This window comes from Neodiprion pinetum, chromosome 4, assembly GCF_021155775.2.
Source record: "Neodiprion pinetum isolate iyNeoPine1 chromosome 4, iyNeoPine1.2, whole genome shotgun sequence".
Lineage (NCBI taxonomy): Eukaryota > Metazoa > Arthropoda > Insecta > Hymenoptera > Diprionidae > Neodiprion > Neodiprion pinetum.
In genome coordinates this window covers 42,020,200-42,038,069 of record NC_060235.2, presented here as the reverse complement: position 1 = coordinate 42,038,069, position 17,870 = coordinate 42,020,200, and the positions used below count along the sequence as shown (strand labels likewise).

The following is a 17,870-nucleotide window of genomic DNA, read 5'->3' as shown; positions in this document are numbered from 1 at the left end:
TGTTACATGCGTGTACCTGCGCTGAAAACACGTGGGCGCGGTTGTAGTATCAACCGGATACAATTAATACCCGTCTGTACGAAAAACTCATGGCCTTATTATATGAAAGTAATCGACGATTTTTTATGACTCCGATTGATACGTCAAATTCATTAGCCGTATATGTCCAAAAAAAAAAAAAACCCTAATTTTATTCGACGATACAGCGTAACTGTAAGATGTATTCTATACTTAGATATTCTTAATGCTTTCGAGAAGTTGATTTCCCGTGAAGATCGTGTCCGACGCAAATACGAAACGGCTTCCGGTTGACTGTTCTATCAGCCTGCAAGCCGCTATTTCTCCGTACGTAATTCCACCGACAATGCAAATGATCACGGGCCCCGTTTGCACGGCTTCCTGTTGCCCGGTTAACGTGAAATCCGGCAAACTGTGTAAGTAGTTCAAACTTTTCGTGTCGGTTTCTTGATTAAGAATAAACCTTGTCAGCTGTGCCTGAAAATAAGGAAATAAATGAGTCTTCTTCAACCGTCGAAGATTCGAGTAACTTTAATGGAGATACCGGAGAGTATTGAAGGGAATAAAGGTATATTCTGAAATTTAAAAATATGTAAATAAAGCCGTATATCATGGATCACTAACTATTGTCGGAATATAGGAGCCGCCAAAAACATAGCTTGAGCATGTCGGAGACTTCAGATCTAGAGGTTTCGTGTGATTTGGGAGTTGTTTTAGTCTTTGGGCAGCAGTAGCCCATTCGCTGCTCCACTTGGGAAGTTTTTGGAGAACGTTATCGGTTCGGTAAGCGATAAGCCCTGCCTGTTCCATCTTCCAGAACATGGGGATATTTTGATAACCGTGAGCATGTAGGTAAGCCGTCTGAATCGGTTTCACTTCACTTTGGGTTACTCCGTCACTAACGACAGACAGCAATGCGAGCAGCCTGAGGCTGCGCAGAGGATGCTTATCTAAAAATGAGAATGTGAAATTCCAAGTCGATCTTGTTGCCTCAAAAAACGAGCTCAATGCTACCTATGTTTGTTTCGATGTATTCTAAACACTCCTTTCTCCTGCGACACTCAAGTATTGACTTTTCAACTGACTGCAAAGCTTCAAAAGCTGCTCCGAGCTCTCCAACTATTGTCTCACATGCAGCAATGTGAAACCCCAGCTGTCTCTTAGCTTCTGTCACTTTCGGGAGCCTGGTTGCGACATAGCGTTTCATTTCTGCCAGCTGCATAGTTTGAGTAGCTTCTTGCTCCGCTGTAAATACGATGTTCAATTTTAAAAAACCAGCTGCATTCTACTCAAATTTACACTGTCCACTTGACGCTCAACTGAAGCAGATTGTAAATGGTCGAAAGGGTTTGCAAACTGTGAACTAAATAACATTGCAGCAGTATGTTTGAAAGTCTCGAGCCAATCTAATTGTAAATAGATAAATAATATTGTAAATACTTGATAATTATAATAAAGTATTGCGTAAAATGCATCTTACACTTTAGCAGCTTTGCCTTATCACGAAGGTATGGAAAAACGTGACTAAAGTGTCTGTCTCTAACTTCCCCGTACACCTGATCAGTCTTTGGATTTAATTTGGTCTGGGAGCCCTTTGAGTATGCAGTGCCAGCCTTAATTTCCAAAATTTCTCCCATTAGGCCCAAATATGTAACAGGGGTGAGAAGAGCAGACGGTAAGTCATGGGCTCTGTCCATTAATATCATGCAACCACACTGGCTGGCGGGATTTTGGGACGAAAAATACTCCTCCATTGATTCTGTCATTTTCAAAACTATTTTACTATATTTGCCAAGACACAAGGTGACCTTAGGTCGACCTACGATCATATGTAGCGACCACAAGTTCTTTGCAATGGCAGGCAAGAGGCTCGTATCTCTGTGATAATACAAATCAGCGTACATCCGGGTTTCCAGTGATAACACATTGCCATCAGATCTAATGAATTCCCAGGACAGTGAACGAAGTTTAACCAGCTCATGGAGGCCTGCGGATATGAGAAATATTGGGCTCAGTATGTTCGGAATGAATGAAAGTCTGAAGTGTTAAAACTTTGAAATATAAAGAAAGTCTGTGCTTTCAACAATACTGATCTCCACCTTCTTCTTCTACCAACAGTTCCAAAGCAGCCGGAATACGCGGAACGACTAGCAAATAATGCGAGAGTCCACGGTTTTGGGAAAACTCGGCGTGTATCTGGTTAAGAACTCTCTTGCAAGCGATTAGATCACCGGATACTAGAAATATGCGCTGGGTGTTGGATGCTTTAAGCCCCTCCTCAAATTTAAAGATTTTATCAACTCCATAACGCCTAAAACGATGAGAACACTAATTAGGATACACACTTTATTAATCAGCACATCAGTCTCGATTGTCCGTACACAAACTAACAAACCTGAGAGCTGTAACACCTATAAAACACTCAAGAGTTTTCATTAACTTGGGCTCAATAATTAAGTCTTTTTTTCCTGATACATTCTCCAACATATCAACAAGCTTTCGCTGACTTATCTGCTGCAGAGTATCTAAGCGATCATCCAATGTGATGTCCATTCTCTCAGCACCGCTATAGTGTTGTTACCTAGTTTTAACGGGTGCCCTTTTCTAATTTGAATTTATTCTGATGCCCAATTAACAAGGACAACTTCGCAATCCCGAGTTACCTGAATATTAAAGTATAGACATCATTCGTAGTTGGAATAAGAGCCTTAATCGCGATTTACGATTTCGTTAAAGTGATCTCTTATTGAAGCATGTTTCTGTCGTTAGAAATTTATTTTACCTAGGCTGAAATCGTTTTTTAATAAACTAACGATAAACGTTAACATATCCTAACCCCACATTTATAGGTTAAGGCTTCGAACGCAAAGGCATCAAGTGGGACAAGCATAGAGGTATTATTCTCTATGGGGGAAAGACGGTGAGTTTTCATGAGTAATAAATCAGTCACGTGACTGCGTTCTGGAAACTCTGTATTCTGACCACTGATTTTTACACATCAACTGCGGGTGCGTTCCAAAATTAGCTAGTGGTGTTAAAACCTCCCTAAGACAAAGACAGAGCTACCCTCGAATTCGGCAGCGGAAAAGAAATAGATGGTTGTTGACAGCACTGGCAGCTAATTTCGGAACGCACCCTCAATTTATCCGAAAACGGCGAGACATGTAAGGTGACGTAAGGAAAGGACTGACCAAAGAGTTCTGCTTGATTTTCTGTGGTGAAGGACAATGAAGCCGCGAAATTCAAATGACATGTTTTTTGTGTTGTATACGCTATTTTTAACGATAGCGTACTCTTGACATTGGGCATATCGTGAGTTGGAATAAAATTCTGAAAAATTGTAAAAAAATACATCGCATCGAGTCTTGGCATGACAATGACAAATGACAACTCCGTTTCCGTTACCGGAAAAGTGATAAATCAGTATGTACTATGATTTGGGATATGAGTCCATATACTGATTGCCTGTAACAATATCCACATTAAGCACATGCAGCTTTATCAAAAGATTAATGTCAGGAACCTTCCAATGTATCATATCATAAACAATTCAGTAATGCTTAAAAGAAATGCATGAGGTAATCACCACTCGAGAAAGCTTGATGTAATTTACAAACGTTAGTATTGTAACGTTGAAGTAGGTATCTAAAAAAAAACCAAGCGCTCAAAAATATATGCTTACCTTGTGAGGACAGATTCCATCAGAAATTTTATTGCCTAATTAATATAAATCATAATTGATACTGTAGTTAATTTATACAATGTATATGTCGGAGAGCTTGAATCGTTGCTTTTATTGCTAGATGTTGATACTATGATCATTTCATTAACAACGGTATAATCGTGATCGCAGTCAAGATAAGGTTGACCCAACGCTAGTACGATGCTATAACCATCCGAATTACGCACACATGCGACAATATCTCACTAACCTTGCAATCTATAATAGGCACGAACCATGACATTCTAAAGTACATAGTATTTTAAAATATGTCCACTGGTCAATGTTCATCCTTATTGATGTAACATTACATATCACGTAGACCTGTAAACGTTCAGAAATAAACTTTCATTGTCACTCACTCGTTGAAAACACAGATTTACACTTTCTGTATAATGGCAAATATAAACGAATTACATGCAAGTATTCAGATGTTTAATTATTCAAGTACGTATATTGTACATAATCACAAGTGAATAATGAAAGTTAAAGGAAAATAAGGAAAGTACGGACTTTTCGATGGACCGTATTGAAACATGTACATAAGGGTGTCCCTTATTTAGAGTGTTGACATTTATTAATTATATATAATTATAATAATAATTTATTTTTTTGCGTGTCCCTCAAACAAACTTGAATAATTCACAAATAATTCTGCAATTTTTTCACATTTTCATCTCAACTTTAACCCGTATCCATATATAAAGGCGAATGTCCCCATTTGAAATACACGTGTTTCGGACACATTCTCAGCATACATTTTATTGTAAGAGTAATAATGTTCCAAAAAAATCTATAACTGCGAGGTTTTAGTAGGCATTAGTACTACTATATGAGAAAAAATTCATACCCTCGAAATATGACTTTTTTCCATTTACAGAACGTGCAATTTGCATATTAAATATATATATATAATATATGCACGAGATTGCATGGTGCGAATTTTTTCTCAGATAGTAGCCCTAATGTCCACTAAAACCTCGCAGTTATAGATTTTTTTGAACGTAATTATTTCTCTTACAATAAAATATATGCTGAGAATTTGTCCAAAACACGTATATTTTGAATGGATGGAAATCCACCCTCTTATAGGCACAAGTTAAAGATGGAATAAAAATCTGAAAAACTCACATAATTGTTTTTGAATTGTTTAAAGTCGTTTTGGGAGGTGCACAAGAAAAAAAATCTTCAACACCCTAAAAAGGGATACCCTAATGTACATATATACACACAACTCCGGACGCAAATGGTATAATATACTGATTATACTTACTATGAAATCTCAAATCAAATGTCACGGTCACTCGAGGGTATAAGGTTCTCGAAGTATATGACCTCCTACATTGTAAGCTAATGAATTTGAAATATGAATAAAATTGGGAGCAATACTTATAAGTAATTCGCATCACAAGTGATCAATGATTAGTTAATCTATTCTAATATCTATTAATTTATCCGTATCATTTCACGTATTAATCGACCCGTAATCGTAAACTGTTGTCGCAGTCCCCACGTTTTCTTTACAATTGGTAACACGTACGATATCGTGGCTCGTTAATTGGCTGCATGAGTGCGCGTTTATTTTTTAGCATTGTGATGGAATTTTGTAATTAGGAATTATAGCTTTCAGATTCGGCGAAATATCGGTTGTGTTATTACGCCACCGTCGCGGAGATACCTTGGAACCTGAATTGGACCAACAATAAGTTATTTGATATGATGTCAAAAGAAAAGACCGAAGTGCATGAATCGGATGCGTGGTAGATTGCTAAAAAGACAAAATGTAAAATGCTTCAATATTATATGTAGATACATTTGAAATGAGAAATGGAATATACTTTCAAAAATATAAATTAAATTGGTGAACGTAAATGGTTACTTTGAGAACATTTATAATGTTGAATACAAAATGCCTTTTACATCTCGAATGCCTGTTTTAGATGAAACCATCTGAAATATTATACACGGTATAAATATGTTTACATAAGTGATGATAGAAAAAATGCAGGTCTCAAGTTTATCAATATAGATTGCACTTATTATTCAGACCCTCTATTAGTTCACCATATTACATAATAGAGATGATGTTTGTCGTACTGTACGTTAGACTTGTTGCTATCAAAACATTTTTTGCTAGATTGATAACGATGGAAAAATTCTATACATAAATATTCCAAACACGTGGGGTAAAATAAATACTGGCGACTAAGAGTATAGCTAAAAACTTATCGTGAAAATAATCTTCAGAAATATTTTTTATGAGAACGAATTTTCAATTCCGATCAAATTAATCACCTAAAGATACACACGCTTAAAAAATGGTGTATATAGCTACACTGTTGAACGAAAATACCCAAGGTGCATCTCACCGATGTTGTAGTACCTACGTTGCAAAACATTAGAGATATATTTCTTGAACGTGCTAATTCAGCCGTTTCAGGTGTAAGAACCGCCCTTAAAGTTTACCCTCAACACATGAGGGACGCAAGTATATTATCGTCTATTGATAGTGGATGTAATGTCGAATTGATTCTATCAATAAAATTTATGACAATGTTGAAAAATCTAGAAAAATCGATGTTTTTAAGAGAGAATCAGCAGTAGTTTTTGACCCAGTCAGCAGATAGAGAAGATACGTGTTTGGTATTTGTTTTTTGAAATTATCGGCGTATATTTCAGGTCAGCTATTGAAATCAGTCAGGTTTGGAGATATTATTAATTATGTTTACATCAGCAACCAAGATGGCATTGACAGTCGGAGGGCAACGATCAGGCTATGGGTGAAAAAAAATATCTTGTATAAAAGGCAGTTGATCTCTAACTGAAATTCACACGTTAACTGGAATTCGATCGACGAAGAAGCAAAACGTCACATTTGTGAGTTGAGGCGTCGCAAGTTCTGCTACATAATTATTTTGAACGACATATTAGTTGATCACAGTTTTACTGCTTTTCAGCGAAATGAAGATCCTCGTCGCTTTCGGGTTTTTTTTGGTCGCTGGTAAGTTACTTTATCATATTAAACCTTTCCACAATACGAGTATCTAGGCCATGACCGAGACGTGAGGTGTATTTTTTGGCTTTCTTTGAGTTTGAGTTCGAGAAATTTGGATCAATGAAAAGCCTGAAAATTTCTCGACTGATTTTTTCCCTTCCAAGAGCCGGATGAAAGTCGTCCGGTAGAGTGTACTTGCAATTTTTAAACGACTCATTCTTGTGCATGCCCATTTCTGCAACAGGAATTCTGAATTCGGGCGTCGCTCAAGCGGAAGAACCGCAGAAGCCTCCCGCAAAACAGACCTACGTAGAGCTTCTTGGGAAGGTGAAGGTCAACCCTCTCAGTGAAGACGATAGTGACGAGTACGATGAAGAACTTGTAAAGGCAAAGTGCAACAAGAATGGTGGACCCACCGCGTACGATACTGCCGTTCAAGGCTTGACAAACTTGCAGAATACAATTGAGTCCGTAATAAATTCAACGGACAACAGCATTGAATCAGACGTTTCTGGTGATTCGAGCTCTGAGGAGGAAGATGAATTTAAATCGATTTGCGGCTCCATCCTGATTTTGAAAGGTTGGACGACCCTAGGCGTAGATGCGATCAAACCTTGTTTGGACTTAGAGGAACGCCAAGTTGTCGAAATTCTACTAAACGTTTCGTTTCCATTAATCGAATTTGTTTGCGAGAACGATGGAAGTCAACTCTTAGGTAAATGACTTCCGCAATACGGGTAAAATATTATCCATTGAGTCAATCACATTCTCATACCGCCTCCAAACTTATACATGTGTGCAGTTGTGTCTATAAACGGGTGAAATACCCGCACATTTAGTGGAAACAACTCACTCAGTATTTAACGCGAGCGTGGCATTTTCAATTTTGTATAGGATTTTTCCAAACTGGTGGAATCGAATGTCTCGAGGAAAAAACTGAGGGTATTCGAGCCTGTTTGCACATCAATTCAACTTTCGCTGAATCCGTTGAATCCACTGAATCCAGTGAGGCCATTACTGGTAGCCCCAGTGCCATAATTCCAAAACCATTCGATCTTCCAGAATTCGCCGTAGATCAAGAAGATTGCAGGTAAATGAAAACCGCATGTTTCGAACCTGACGGATATTCTTGGTAGGGATGTTTACATGCCTTCGATAAACACCTAAATTGATAATGAATTATTCTCTCTATCAATAGTGACCTCCAAACTATGCAAAACTGTGTCGTCGGACAGTTGAACGAGTGCGCGCAAAGGACTCCTTCGAACTTCATAAATTCTATCTTTAACATTATCAAGAAAGAATCAGGCTGCGCAGCGGTACTCAAAGCACACGAAGCACTGGCTACGAACGCTCTGTAAATGTAAGACCACATGACCCAATGAAACAAACAAAATGATATACCGGCAACAGTTCATATTATTCTTATCAATATTGCTAATTTATCGTCAGTCCTACCTGAAATAGTGATGGGAGAAATACTTACTGATTCATGTACACTGTTCAGTCTAAAACACTGATGTCAGATTATGTAACGTTGTCAAATAAAACTGCATAAATAGTACATGTCAAATGTACGCGAATATGTCATAAATCTATTCTGTAAACTAAGCAGTCAGCATTATAAAATTTCTTTCCCTGTATGTACAGTAAGTTTATGCGGTACACAAATTAATTTTCACATTTGAGAAGAGAAATGTGATCTACGAATGGTTGGCATGGCGTAATGGATTATCAAACGGATTGTGATACACGAATACGTATAATATTCACACGCATGTGGTTCATATAAGTTGAGCATGAATGACGGAGAGTGGTTTAAAATAGGAGTTATGATGTACTAAAGATCAGAAGCGATAATTCGAATCATCTGTTACTGTATTGTATAATCGACATTATTACCTATAATTAGGTTTTGCCAGTCTAACACGGTCGAAGTCATTTACAACACTACGTAACAATATACGTAAGGCTGCGTGATAAAATTTTACTACGTACGATATGTATGAACGAATCGCGTATAAATATTTGAAAGTATGAAAAATCAAGATCAGCGATCGCCGATCGCGCCAAGTTCGTTAAAGAAAACATAAATGCGCGCGAGCCGACAAACTTTTGTCTTTTACCGCGAACATAAGCCTTTGACCTATCCAGCGAGAATTTGATCACATATTCCTCCCCTCTCACGACAAAATTCGACATCAGACAAGTTTCGTAAGCTTTTAGATTTTTAGAGCTTTCATTTAGGCCTTATATCAATACGACTGATGCACTAAGAGTTGAAATATACCAATTCTGACATTTCTAACGTTGTAGAAATCGTCTGTTCGATCAAGAATTTTCAACCACTTTCAGACCTTAAGACTAGATATATGACGTACGCTTGAACTATATACAATATCTCATATTAGGCTAAACCACGGAGTAGTAGGAAAGAGACTATTCTGCAATAAAACTTGTCCCCAGTTTTGAGGTAACGTAAGAAGAATTGTCTGAGTGCGATATGAGCGCCTCTTATTGAAAAAGGGAAATTTTCGCTATAAAATGTGAAAAAAGAAGGTATCGTAACCTATAAACCTCCGTGCTATAAATATACTCCGTAAATTCGTAAAATATGCATTTTAAGTGAGTGAAAACTGAGTAATTGCTTTTCGAACCTCAACCAAATCGTAAGATCATAGAGGGAAGGGGGCACATTGCGCAAGAGGCGATTAAATCACACCCTGACAATTCCTGTTACGTTGCTCCAAAAAACAGACCAACTTTAGAGCTGAGCGCTGCTTGAGTGTTAAGTCTCCTTCCTACTACGTCGTGGGCTAAGCACAGCGCTTATAAAGCTTATGGAAGCAACACAAGAGAGAGCGTATCGATCGCTCGTGCTCGGTCGATAATAACGTGAGCTGGTGAATTTCGTAAACAATACGTCGGCTGCGTGACATATGATGTGAATAAAAAGATGTCAAGCATATCAAAGCCAAAGTTGAAAAGTTCGCTAATGTAAGAAATAAATCGATGAGTAGCGATTATTTTATCTATATAATAATGTCGAGGCATAAAAATAGCACCGAGTGTGGCTTCGCTGTCTTGAACAATGATGCCTTCACTTTTAGGGTTTTAGGAGCGTAGTCGTTAAAACAGTCGAGATGATGAATAAGGAAGAATTTGAACGTGATCTGAAACGAACGTGTGAAAAGTTTATAAGGTATATTTTTGCACGAAATAAGAGTTGCCTGTCAAATAACCATAAAAAAATTATACTACTTATGAGTCTGACTGCCTGGCAATTACTTTGATGTGAGAAAATTTGTATGACGCAGAACAGTATGCTTCGTGGGATACATTTCCATTCCATCAGTCGCAAAGTAAGATGCAATGAGAAGGAGAAAAGGTGAGTTTGACCGGTCGGTAAAGGTAAGAGTACTACGTGACCTTAACCTTTAGCTTCCACATCTCTCTGGAATCACGTTGCTGCCACACTAGGGTCAGGCTGACCCTAAACTTACCCAACTACAAATGATAATAAAACATGAATAACGAACAAAATAATTCGTACATTGATAGAAATCCAAATGAAAAATTGAATTGGTGCGTAAGACTTGGCAGGCCTCTTTCAAGGCATGGTGCAAACATGAAACGATAGTGATAGAATTTGATTTATTCCTCAATGTATTTTTCTAAAACGGCCGAAATTGTCGCTCAGTAATTGGCTTGTAGAGATGCGAGCATGTTTCAACACTGTGACAGAGTTTTGTAATTCAGAAATTTATCTTTCAGATTCAGCAAAATATCGATTTTGTTACTATGCCACCCTATGCCAAATCTGATTTGGACCAACAATAAGTTATTTGATATGATGTCAAAAGAAGAGACCGAAATGCGGATAGATTGCGTGGACTGCGTGGTAGATTGTGTTAGAAAACACGTTCACATAAGTGCCGATAAACAAAAATGCAAGTCTGAAGTTCATCAATATAGATTCCGCTTGTTTTTCAAACCCTCTAATCAGTTCACCACATTATATAATATAGATGATGTTTGTCATATTGCACGCCAGACTTGTGATAAAATAATCAAAACACTCTTCACTTGACTGATAACCCGAAAAAAATTCTATACATAAATTTTTCACATACGTGGGGTAAAATAAATACTGGTGTCCCAGAGTTCAACCAAAAACTTATCGTGAAAATAATCTTCACCACTAATTTCTTAGACAACGAATGTTCCATTCTGATAAAATCAATCATCTACAGATGTACACACATAACAAATTGTGTATATCCGTACACTGTTAAAGTAAAACACCCGAGGTGCGTTTCACCGACGTTGGAGTACCTACATTGCAAAACATTAGAGACATATTTCTTGAACGTGCTGATTCGGTCGTTTGAGGTGTATAAAGAACTGCTCTTAAAGTTTACCCTCAAAAAAATAAGGGATGCAAGCGTATTATCTTCTATTGATAGTGGATATAATGTCCAATTGGTTCTATCAAAAGAACGCATGGCATTTTTAAAGAATCTAGAAATATCGATTTTCCGGAGAGAAATTCAGCGGCGGTTTTTATTACAATCAGCATATAAAGGAGATACGTGTTTGATATATTTTTTTTTTTTTTTTAATTATCCACGTATATTTCGGGTCAGCTTTTGAAACCATTCAGGTTTGGAGATATTATTAATTATGTTAACACAACAACCGAGATTACATTTACAGTTGGAGGTCAAAGATCAAGTTGGGGATAAAAAAAAAAAGAAAATATCTTGTATAAAAGGCAGTCGACCTCTAACTGAAATTCACACGTTAACTGGAATTCGATCGACGAAGAAGCAAAACGTCACATTTGTGAGTTGAGGCGTCGCAAGTTCTGCTACATAATTATTTTGAACGACATATTAGTTGATCACAGTCTTACTGCTTTTCAGCGAAATGAAGATCCTTATCGCTTTCGGGTTTTTTTTGGTCGCTGGTAAGTTACTTTATCATATTAAACCTTTCCACAATACGAGGATCTAGGCCATGACCGAGACGTGAGGTGTATTTTTTGGCTATCTTTGAATTTGAATTCGAGAAATTTGGATCAATGAAAAGCATGAAAATTTCTCGATTGATTTTTTCTCCACCAAGAGCCGGATGAAAGTCGTCCGGTAGAGTGTACTTGCAATTTTTACACGACTCATTCTTGTGCAATGCCCGTTTCTGCAACAGGAATTCTGAATTCGGGCGTCGCTCAAGCGGAAGAACCGCAGAAGCCTCCCGCAAAACAGACCTACGTAGAGCTTCTTGGGAAGGTGAAGGTCAACCCTCTCAGTGAAGACGATAGTGACGAGTATGATGAAGAACTTGTAAAGGCAAAGTGCAACAAGAATGGTGGACCCACCGCGTACGATACTGCCGTTCAAGGCTTGGCAAACTTGCAGAATACAATTGAGTCCGTAATAAATTCAACGGACAACAGCATTGAATCAGACGCTTCTGATGATTCGAGCTCTGAGGAGTTGATTTCTGATGATTTCGCAGTGATTTGTCTCTCGTTCGGGATTTTGAAAAACTGGGCGACCCAAGCCATAGATGCGATCAAACCTTGTTTGGATTTAGAGGAACGCCAGGCTATCGAACTTCTAGTAAACATTTCGTCTCCAGTGATGGAATTTGTTTGCGAGAACGATGGAAGTCAACTCTTAGGTAAATAACTTCTGCAATACGGATAAAGAATTATTCATTGAGTCAACCACATTCTCATGCTACCTCCAAACTTATACACGTATACAATCGTGTCTATAAACGGGTGAAATACCCGCATATTTAATTTCTATAGGATTTTTCGAAACTGGCGGGATTGAATGTCTCGAGGCAAAAATTGACAGTCTGAATATCTGTCTCCCTGACAATTCAACCTCCGCTGAATCCACTGAGGTCACTACCAGCAGCCCCAGTGCCGTAATTCCAAAACCGTTCGATCTCCCGGAATTCGCCGTAGATCTAGAAGATTGCAGGTAAGTGAAAATGCGCATGTTTCGAACCTGATGGATATTCTTGGTAGAGATGGATGGATGACATGCCTTCGATAAACACCTAAATTGATAACGAATTATTCTCTCTATCAACAGCGACCTCGAAACTATGCTAAATTGTGTCGTCGGACAGTTGAACGGGTGCCCGCAAAGGACTCCTTCGAACTTCATAAATTCTATTTTCAACATCATCAAAAAAGAATTAGGCTGCACAGCGATTCTCAAAGCACACAAAGCACTGGCTGCGAACGCTCTGTAAATGTGAGACCACATGACCCAATAAAACAAACAAAATGATATACCGGCAACAGTTCATATTATTCTTTTCAATCTTGCTAATTTATCATCAGTCCTACCTGAAGTAGTGATGGAAGAAATACTTACCGATTCATGTACACCGTTAAATCTAAAATACTGATGTAACATTATATAAAGTCGTTGAATAAAACTGCATAAATAGTACATGACAAGTATATGCGAATATGTAATAAATCTATCCTGTAAACTTAACAGTCAGAATTATAAAATTTCTTTCTCTGGATGTAACGTGTATGGAGTCAATTTATTCGGTGCACAAACTCATCTGCTATTAGTCAGCTGTTGAAACCAGTCAGGTTTGGAGATATTATTAAATATGTTTACATCGGCAACCGAGGTTAGATTTACAGTTGCAGGGCAAATATAGTGCTAATTCGGCTATTCAAAGTGTAAGAACCGCCCTTAAGGTATACCCCCAAAAATAATTGATCCACGCATATCATATCTTTTATTGATAGTGGATATAGTGTCCTGCTGAAAATCCTGAAAAATCGATTTGTTGAAGAGAAATTCAACAGTGGTTCTTGTCTCAATCGGCGTATAAATAAGATAGGTCTGCAGTATTTGTTGTTTGAAAATATTTGTGTATATTTTGGGTCAGCGATTGAAGATAAGTCGACCACCAGGTTTCGACCTATTATCAACTATGTTCATATTACCAAACTATATTATATTTAGAGTTGGTGGGTGAAGATCAGGCTGTGGGTCATGATCTTGTGTAAAAGACAGTCGACTTCTAACTGAAACTCACACGGTTACTGTAATTCGATCGACGAAGAAGCAAAACAACGCCTTTGTGACGCATTGCAAATTCTACTACATAATCGTTTTGAAAGATATATTAGTTGATCATAGTTTAATCGCTTTTTAGCAAAATGAAGATACTCATCGCTCTCGGTTTTTTTTTTTTTTGTCTTTGGTAAGTCACTACATCGTAGCTAACGTCCTCACAATGCGAGTATCTAGTCCATAATCGTGCTGTGAGGTGTATTTTCCGGTCGTCTATGAGTTTGACATCTAGAAATTTGGTATGAAATAAAAGTATGAAAATTTCTCGACTGATTTTTTTCCCATCAACGAGCCGGATAAAACTCGTCCAGCAGAGTGTACGTACAATTTTCACCTCACTCATTCTTGTAAATTCTCGCTTCTGCAACCGGAATTCTGAACTCGGACATCGCTCAAGCGAAAGATCCGAAGAAGCTTCCAGTAGAATGGGACTACTCAGAAATCCTCGAAAAGGTGAGAATCAACCGTCGCAATCCAGACGACAGTGATGAATTTGATGATGCACCCTTAAGGGAAAAGTGTAAAAAAAATGGCCGACCCACCCTCACGGAAAAAAACCCCCACTTGGGTGTAAATTTGTACCCCCAACTCATAGATAATGCTAATTTCCCATAAGAAAAAAGTTAGGGGTACGAATTTACACCCAATTTGGGGGTTTCTTCCGTGAGGGCACTGCGTTCGATGCTGCCGTTCAAGGCTTGGTAGCCTTACAGAATACAAGAAGCCCAAGTGATTTGCGACGCCATGCAGAGTTTGAAATACTCGATGATCCACGACATAGGTGCAATCAAACCTTGTTTTGCTCCAGACGAACGCCGGTTTGCCGAATTTCTAGTAAACGCTACAATTCCAATAATCGAATATGTTTGCGAGCACAATGGAAGTCACCTCTTAGGTAAATGACTTCTGCAATATGGATAAAGGATTATTCGTTGATTCAACCACATTCTGCAATACTGCCTCCAAACTTATACACGCATATTTAGTGTATAAAAATTTTCAATTTTCTATAGAATTTTTTTCAACAGGTGGGGTCGAAAGTCTCGATGCAAAAGAGGATATTATAGATGTCTGTTTCCTCGACGATTCAACTTCCACTGAATCCACTGAGGCCAACGGCACCAGTGCCGAGATTCGAAGACATGAGAGTTTCCTAACTTCCGTCGTAGATCTAGAAAGTTGCACGTAAGCGAAACTCTGCATGTTTCGAACCCGATGGATTTTTTTGGTAGGGATGTTGTCATGCCGTCGATAAACACCCAAACTGATAACGAATTATTCTCTCTACCCGAAGCAAGTTCGAAACAACACAAAATTGTGTGGTCGGAGAGTTGAACGGATGCACGCAAAGGACGACTTCGAACCTCGTCAATTCCATCTTGAACAGTGTCAAGAAAGAATTAGGCTGTGAAGCGCTACTCAATAAAATACGTGCAGGATATACTGCAAATAAACACTCTGTATTGGAATTTGAATTTTTTGACAGACAGAATTTATGTCTGAAATAATGCATATTTGTAAAGCGGAAGACCCCAGAGACCAGGTAACTTTTCCAATGTAAAATTATTAATGAATTAAGAATCGAACGTTGCATGATCGATGTAATACCACTGAATAGTTAATACTATAATTATTAATTTTTAATCTTTGAGGAATTTGCTTCATTAATGGAAGAGAGAGAATTACGCATTACAAATAAAACTGCATATTATTTGAAACAACGTTAGTATTATGTTTAAAGTTTCGTCAAGAGTAACGATGCCCACTGTTACAATTACTTCGGAAGTTTTTAATTAAATTTACCTGTAATGATTTGCGAATAGCATTTCCATTTTTTACCCGTGAATGAGAGCTGAATAATTCAAAATCTGGCTCTATACGTTGTTACGCTGCAAGAGCAATTCAACGTTGACTCGTTCGTTATTAAAGCCGGAAATTAATAAGCAATATCTTCGAACATGTCACAGATGATATCAATCATACAAAGTACATCGAACTTTAAACTTTCTGATCATACTTGGCTGTTATCACCTTTGTTTTCTCTTTAGCCGAACTGTCATTATTTTACTATCAAAAATTTTCTCGGTAAGCGTAGTAACACTGTGATAATAAAGTGTCCATAGACGTATCGACAGGATAAGGTCTGAGTCTTCGTTCGTCGATAATTGCAAGAATCCGTATCATAAACACATGTGTTTACATTTGGATATGTAGATCAGCTTGTGGATGCCAAGTCAGTATAAAATGCAGTCAATTTCTAACTTAAAATCACATGCTCACTAGAGTTCGACCCGCGAAGAATAAAAACAACGTGTCTGTGAGTTGTAGCATCGTAAACTCTGGAATATAATCATTCTGAAAGACAAATCGGTCTGCTTTGTAGAAAAATGAAGATTCTCATTGTTCTTGGGATTTTCTTGATTGCTGGTAAGTTGCTCCGTTAAAATGAAGGTCTAGTTGATATAATTTCTAATCCATAGTCCTTGCATGAAATATAATTTCTGGCTTTCGTTTAGCTTCACCATCTAGAAATTGAGAATCATACATTTTTATTTAATCTGATAAATTTTTGCCCGTCAGAGAGTTACGTGAAACTGTTCAGCAAAGTAGCTCTTACGATCTTTGATTCGCGTATTTTCGTCAATACCTGTTTCCTCAACAGCAATCCAAAACGCCAACATCGTTCAAGCGGAAGATCCAAAGCCTGCACCTGGCATAAAGCTGCGTTGGGTCAGTTTTCTTAAGACGAAGTTTCACCATTTCAGTGGAAAAGATAGTGACATTGACGATCAACAGATAGAAATAAAGTGCAACAATAATGGTGGACCCACCGCGTACAATACTATCCATCAAGGCATGGAACGCTTTCGAATTTCTATTGACTCCATAATAAACAGTATAAACACTAACGTTGATGGGCAAACGGAGAAGGATTTCGCAGAGGTTTGTCGTTCTATGCAGAGTGTAAATAACTTGCTGACCTCGACCGCGAACACAATCAAACCTTGCTTGAACCTGATGGAACGCCAGGATCTCGATTTGAACGTGAACGTTTCATTTTCAACAGTGGACTATGTTTGCCAGAACAATGGAAGTTCCCTCTTCGGTAAGTGAATTTTGGAATACAGATAAAAGACTATTCATTGTGACAACTTCATTCTCATAATACTTCCAAACCACATGCATGTTGTGTTAGTATGTGTAAAACATTCACCATTATTGTAGCATTTTTAATTTTTTATAGAATTTTACGCGACCAATGCAGTTGAATGTTTGAACGAGAAATTGAACGATTTACATGATGATTGTACAGCCGACAATTCAGTTTTTAATCATTCCACCACCCACATTGATAATACTAATATTCCACTGGTATTCAGTCCTCCAACAGCCACCATACAGACGAATTTGTGCACGTAAGTAAAACTGGACATATTCCAAACCTGTGGTGAATTCTTCGTATGAATATTCCTGTACACCCCTTCAATATAGACTCAATATTATAATAAATTATTCCTTCTTCAACAGTGATATAGATAGAGCGCAAAATTGTTCCGTTAGAAGGTTGAACGAGTGCAAACAAAAGAGAGCTTCGAAATTCGTCAACACTTTTTGGAATATTTACAAAAAGGGATTAGGATGCGAAACGATACTTAAAGGGATTGCAGCAAATGCTACTGCAAACAGTCCGTAAATGTAAGAATACGTGATCTAACAAAGCTTGAAGTGCAATGTATTACAAGTTATACATATATTAACTCTTCTCAAACTCACTAATTTGTCACTTAGACTGTATACTCGAAGTATATCTCAAGTATAAAAGTAACACAATGTTACAGGAGTGATATGCTAAAATAGCATGCCATCATCCCTAATGCTGCAACAAGTACTAGATAAGTATATACTACTAGTGGTTCCTGTTCTTCGGGAAATGAAAGTGTCATCCCACACTAGGTAATTCCTCTCATTTATGTCTGCATAAACATCCCTGCTTATTATCTAAACCACTTATGTT

At 37.8% G+C, this 17,870-nt stretch overlaps 4 protein-coding genes across 5 annotated transcripts; 3 read left to right on the top strand and 1 right to left on the bottom strand.

The window, feature by feature from the left end:
- Window positions 1-165: 165 nt before the first annotated feature.
- Vps33B (vacuolar protein sorting 33B) lies at window positions 166-3,717 on the bottom strand. Of its 2 annotated transcripts, none has more exons than XM_069135424.1 (7): window positions 3,701-3,717; window positions 2,414-2,681; window positions 2,118-2,329; window positions 1,499-2,005; window positions 1,033-1,263; window positions 643-968; window positions 166-495 (listed from the first exon to the last, which is right to left on the bottom strand). In XM_069135424.1, exons 2-7 carry the CDS (start codon window positions 2,569-2,571, stop codon window positions 232-234), a joined length of 1,698 nt encoding a protein of 565 aa, XP_068991525.1. In that variant the 5' UTR covers window positions 2,572-2,681; window positions 3,701-3,717; the 3' UTR covers window positions 166-231. The 2 variants fall into 2 exon arrangements, with proteins under 2 accessions (XP_068991525.1, XP_046478322.1); XM_046622366.2 differs by lacking the exon at window positions 3,701-3,717 and adding an exon at window positions 2,801-2,902.
- Window positions 3,718-6,564: 2,847 nt separating this feature from the next.
- LOC124217088 (27 kDa glycoprotein-like) lies at window positions 6,565-8,345 on the top strand. Its single transcript, XM_069135115.1, has 5 exons — window positions 6,565-6,616; window positions 6,681-6,740; window positions 6,979-7,449; window positions 7,629-7,824; window positions 7,933-8,345. The coding sequence occupies exons 2-5, from the start codon at window positions 6,701-6,703 to the stop codon at window positions 8,093-8,095; spliced, it is 870 nt and encodes a 289-aa protein (XP_068991216.1). The 5' UTR covers window positions 6,565-6,616; window positions 6,681-6,700; the 3' UTR covers window positions 8,096-8,345.
- A 3,202-nt stretch (window positions 8,346-11,547) lies between these two features.
- LOC124217094 (27 kDa hemolymph glycoprotein-like) lies at window positions 11,548-13,210 on the top strand. Its single transcript, XM_046622376.2, has 5 exons — window positions 11,548-11,579; window positions 11,644-11,703; window positions 11,943-12,419; window positions 12,553-12,730; window positions 12,845-13,210. The coding sequence occupies exons 2-5, from the start codon at window positions 11,664-11,666 to the stop codon at window positions 13,005-13,007; spliced, it is 858 nt and encodes a 285-aa protein (XP_046478332.1). The 5' UTR covers window positions 11,548-11,579; window positions 11,644-11,663; the 3' UTR covers window positions 13,008-13,210.
- A 1,015-nt stretch (window positions 13,211-14,225) lies between these two features.
- On the top strand, window positions 14,226-17,870 carry LOC124217089 (uncharacterized). The gene is made up of 8 exons (XM_069135720.1): window positions 14,226-14,308; window positions 14,664-14,750; window positions 14,884-15,398; window positions 16,070-16,282; window positions 16,518-16,961; window positions 17,100-17,271; window positions 17,384-17,551; window positions 17,695-17,870. Exons 4-7 carry the CDS (start codon window positions 16,243-16,245, stop codon window positions 17,547-17,549), a joined length of 822 nt encoding a protein of 273 aa, XP_068991821.1. The 5' UTR covers window positions 14,226-14,308; window positions 14,664-14,750; window positions 14,884-15,398; window positions 16,070-16,242; the 3' UTR covers window positions 17,550-17,551; window positions 17,695-17,870.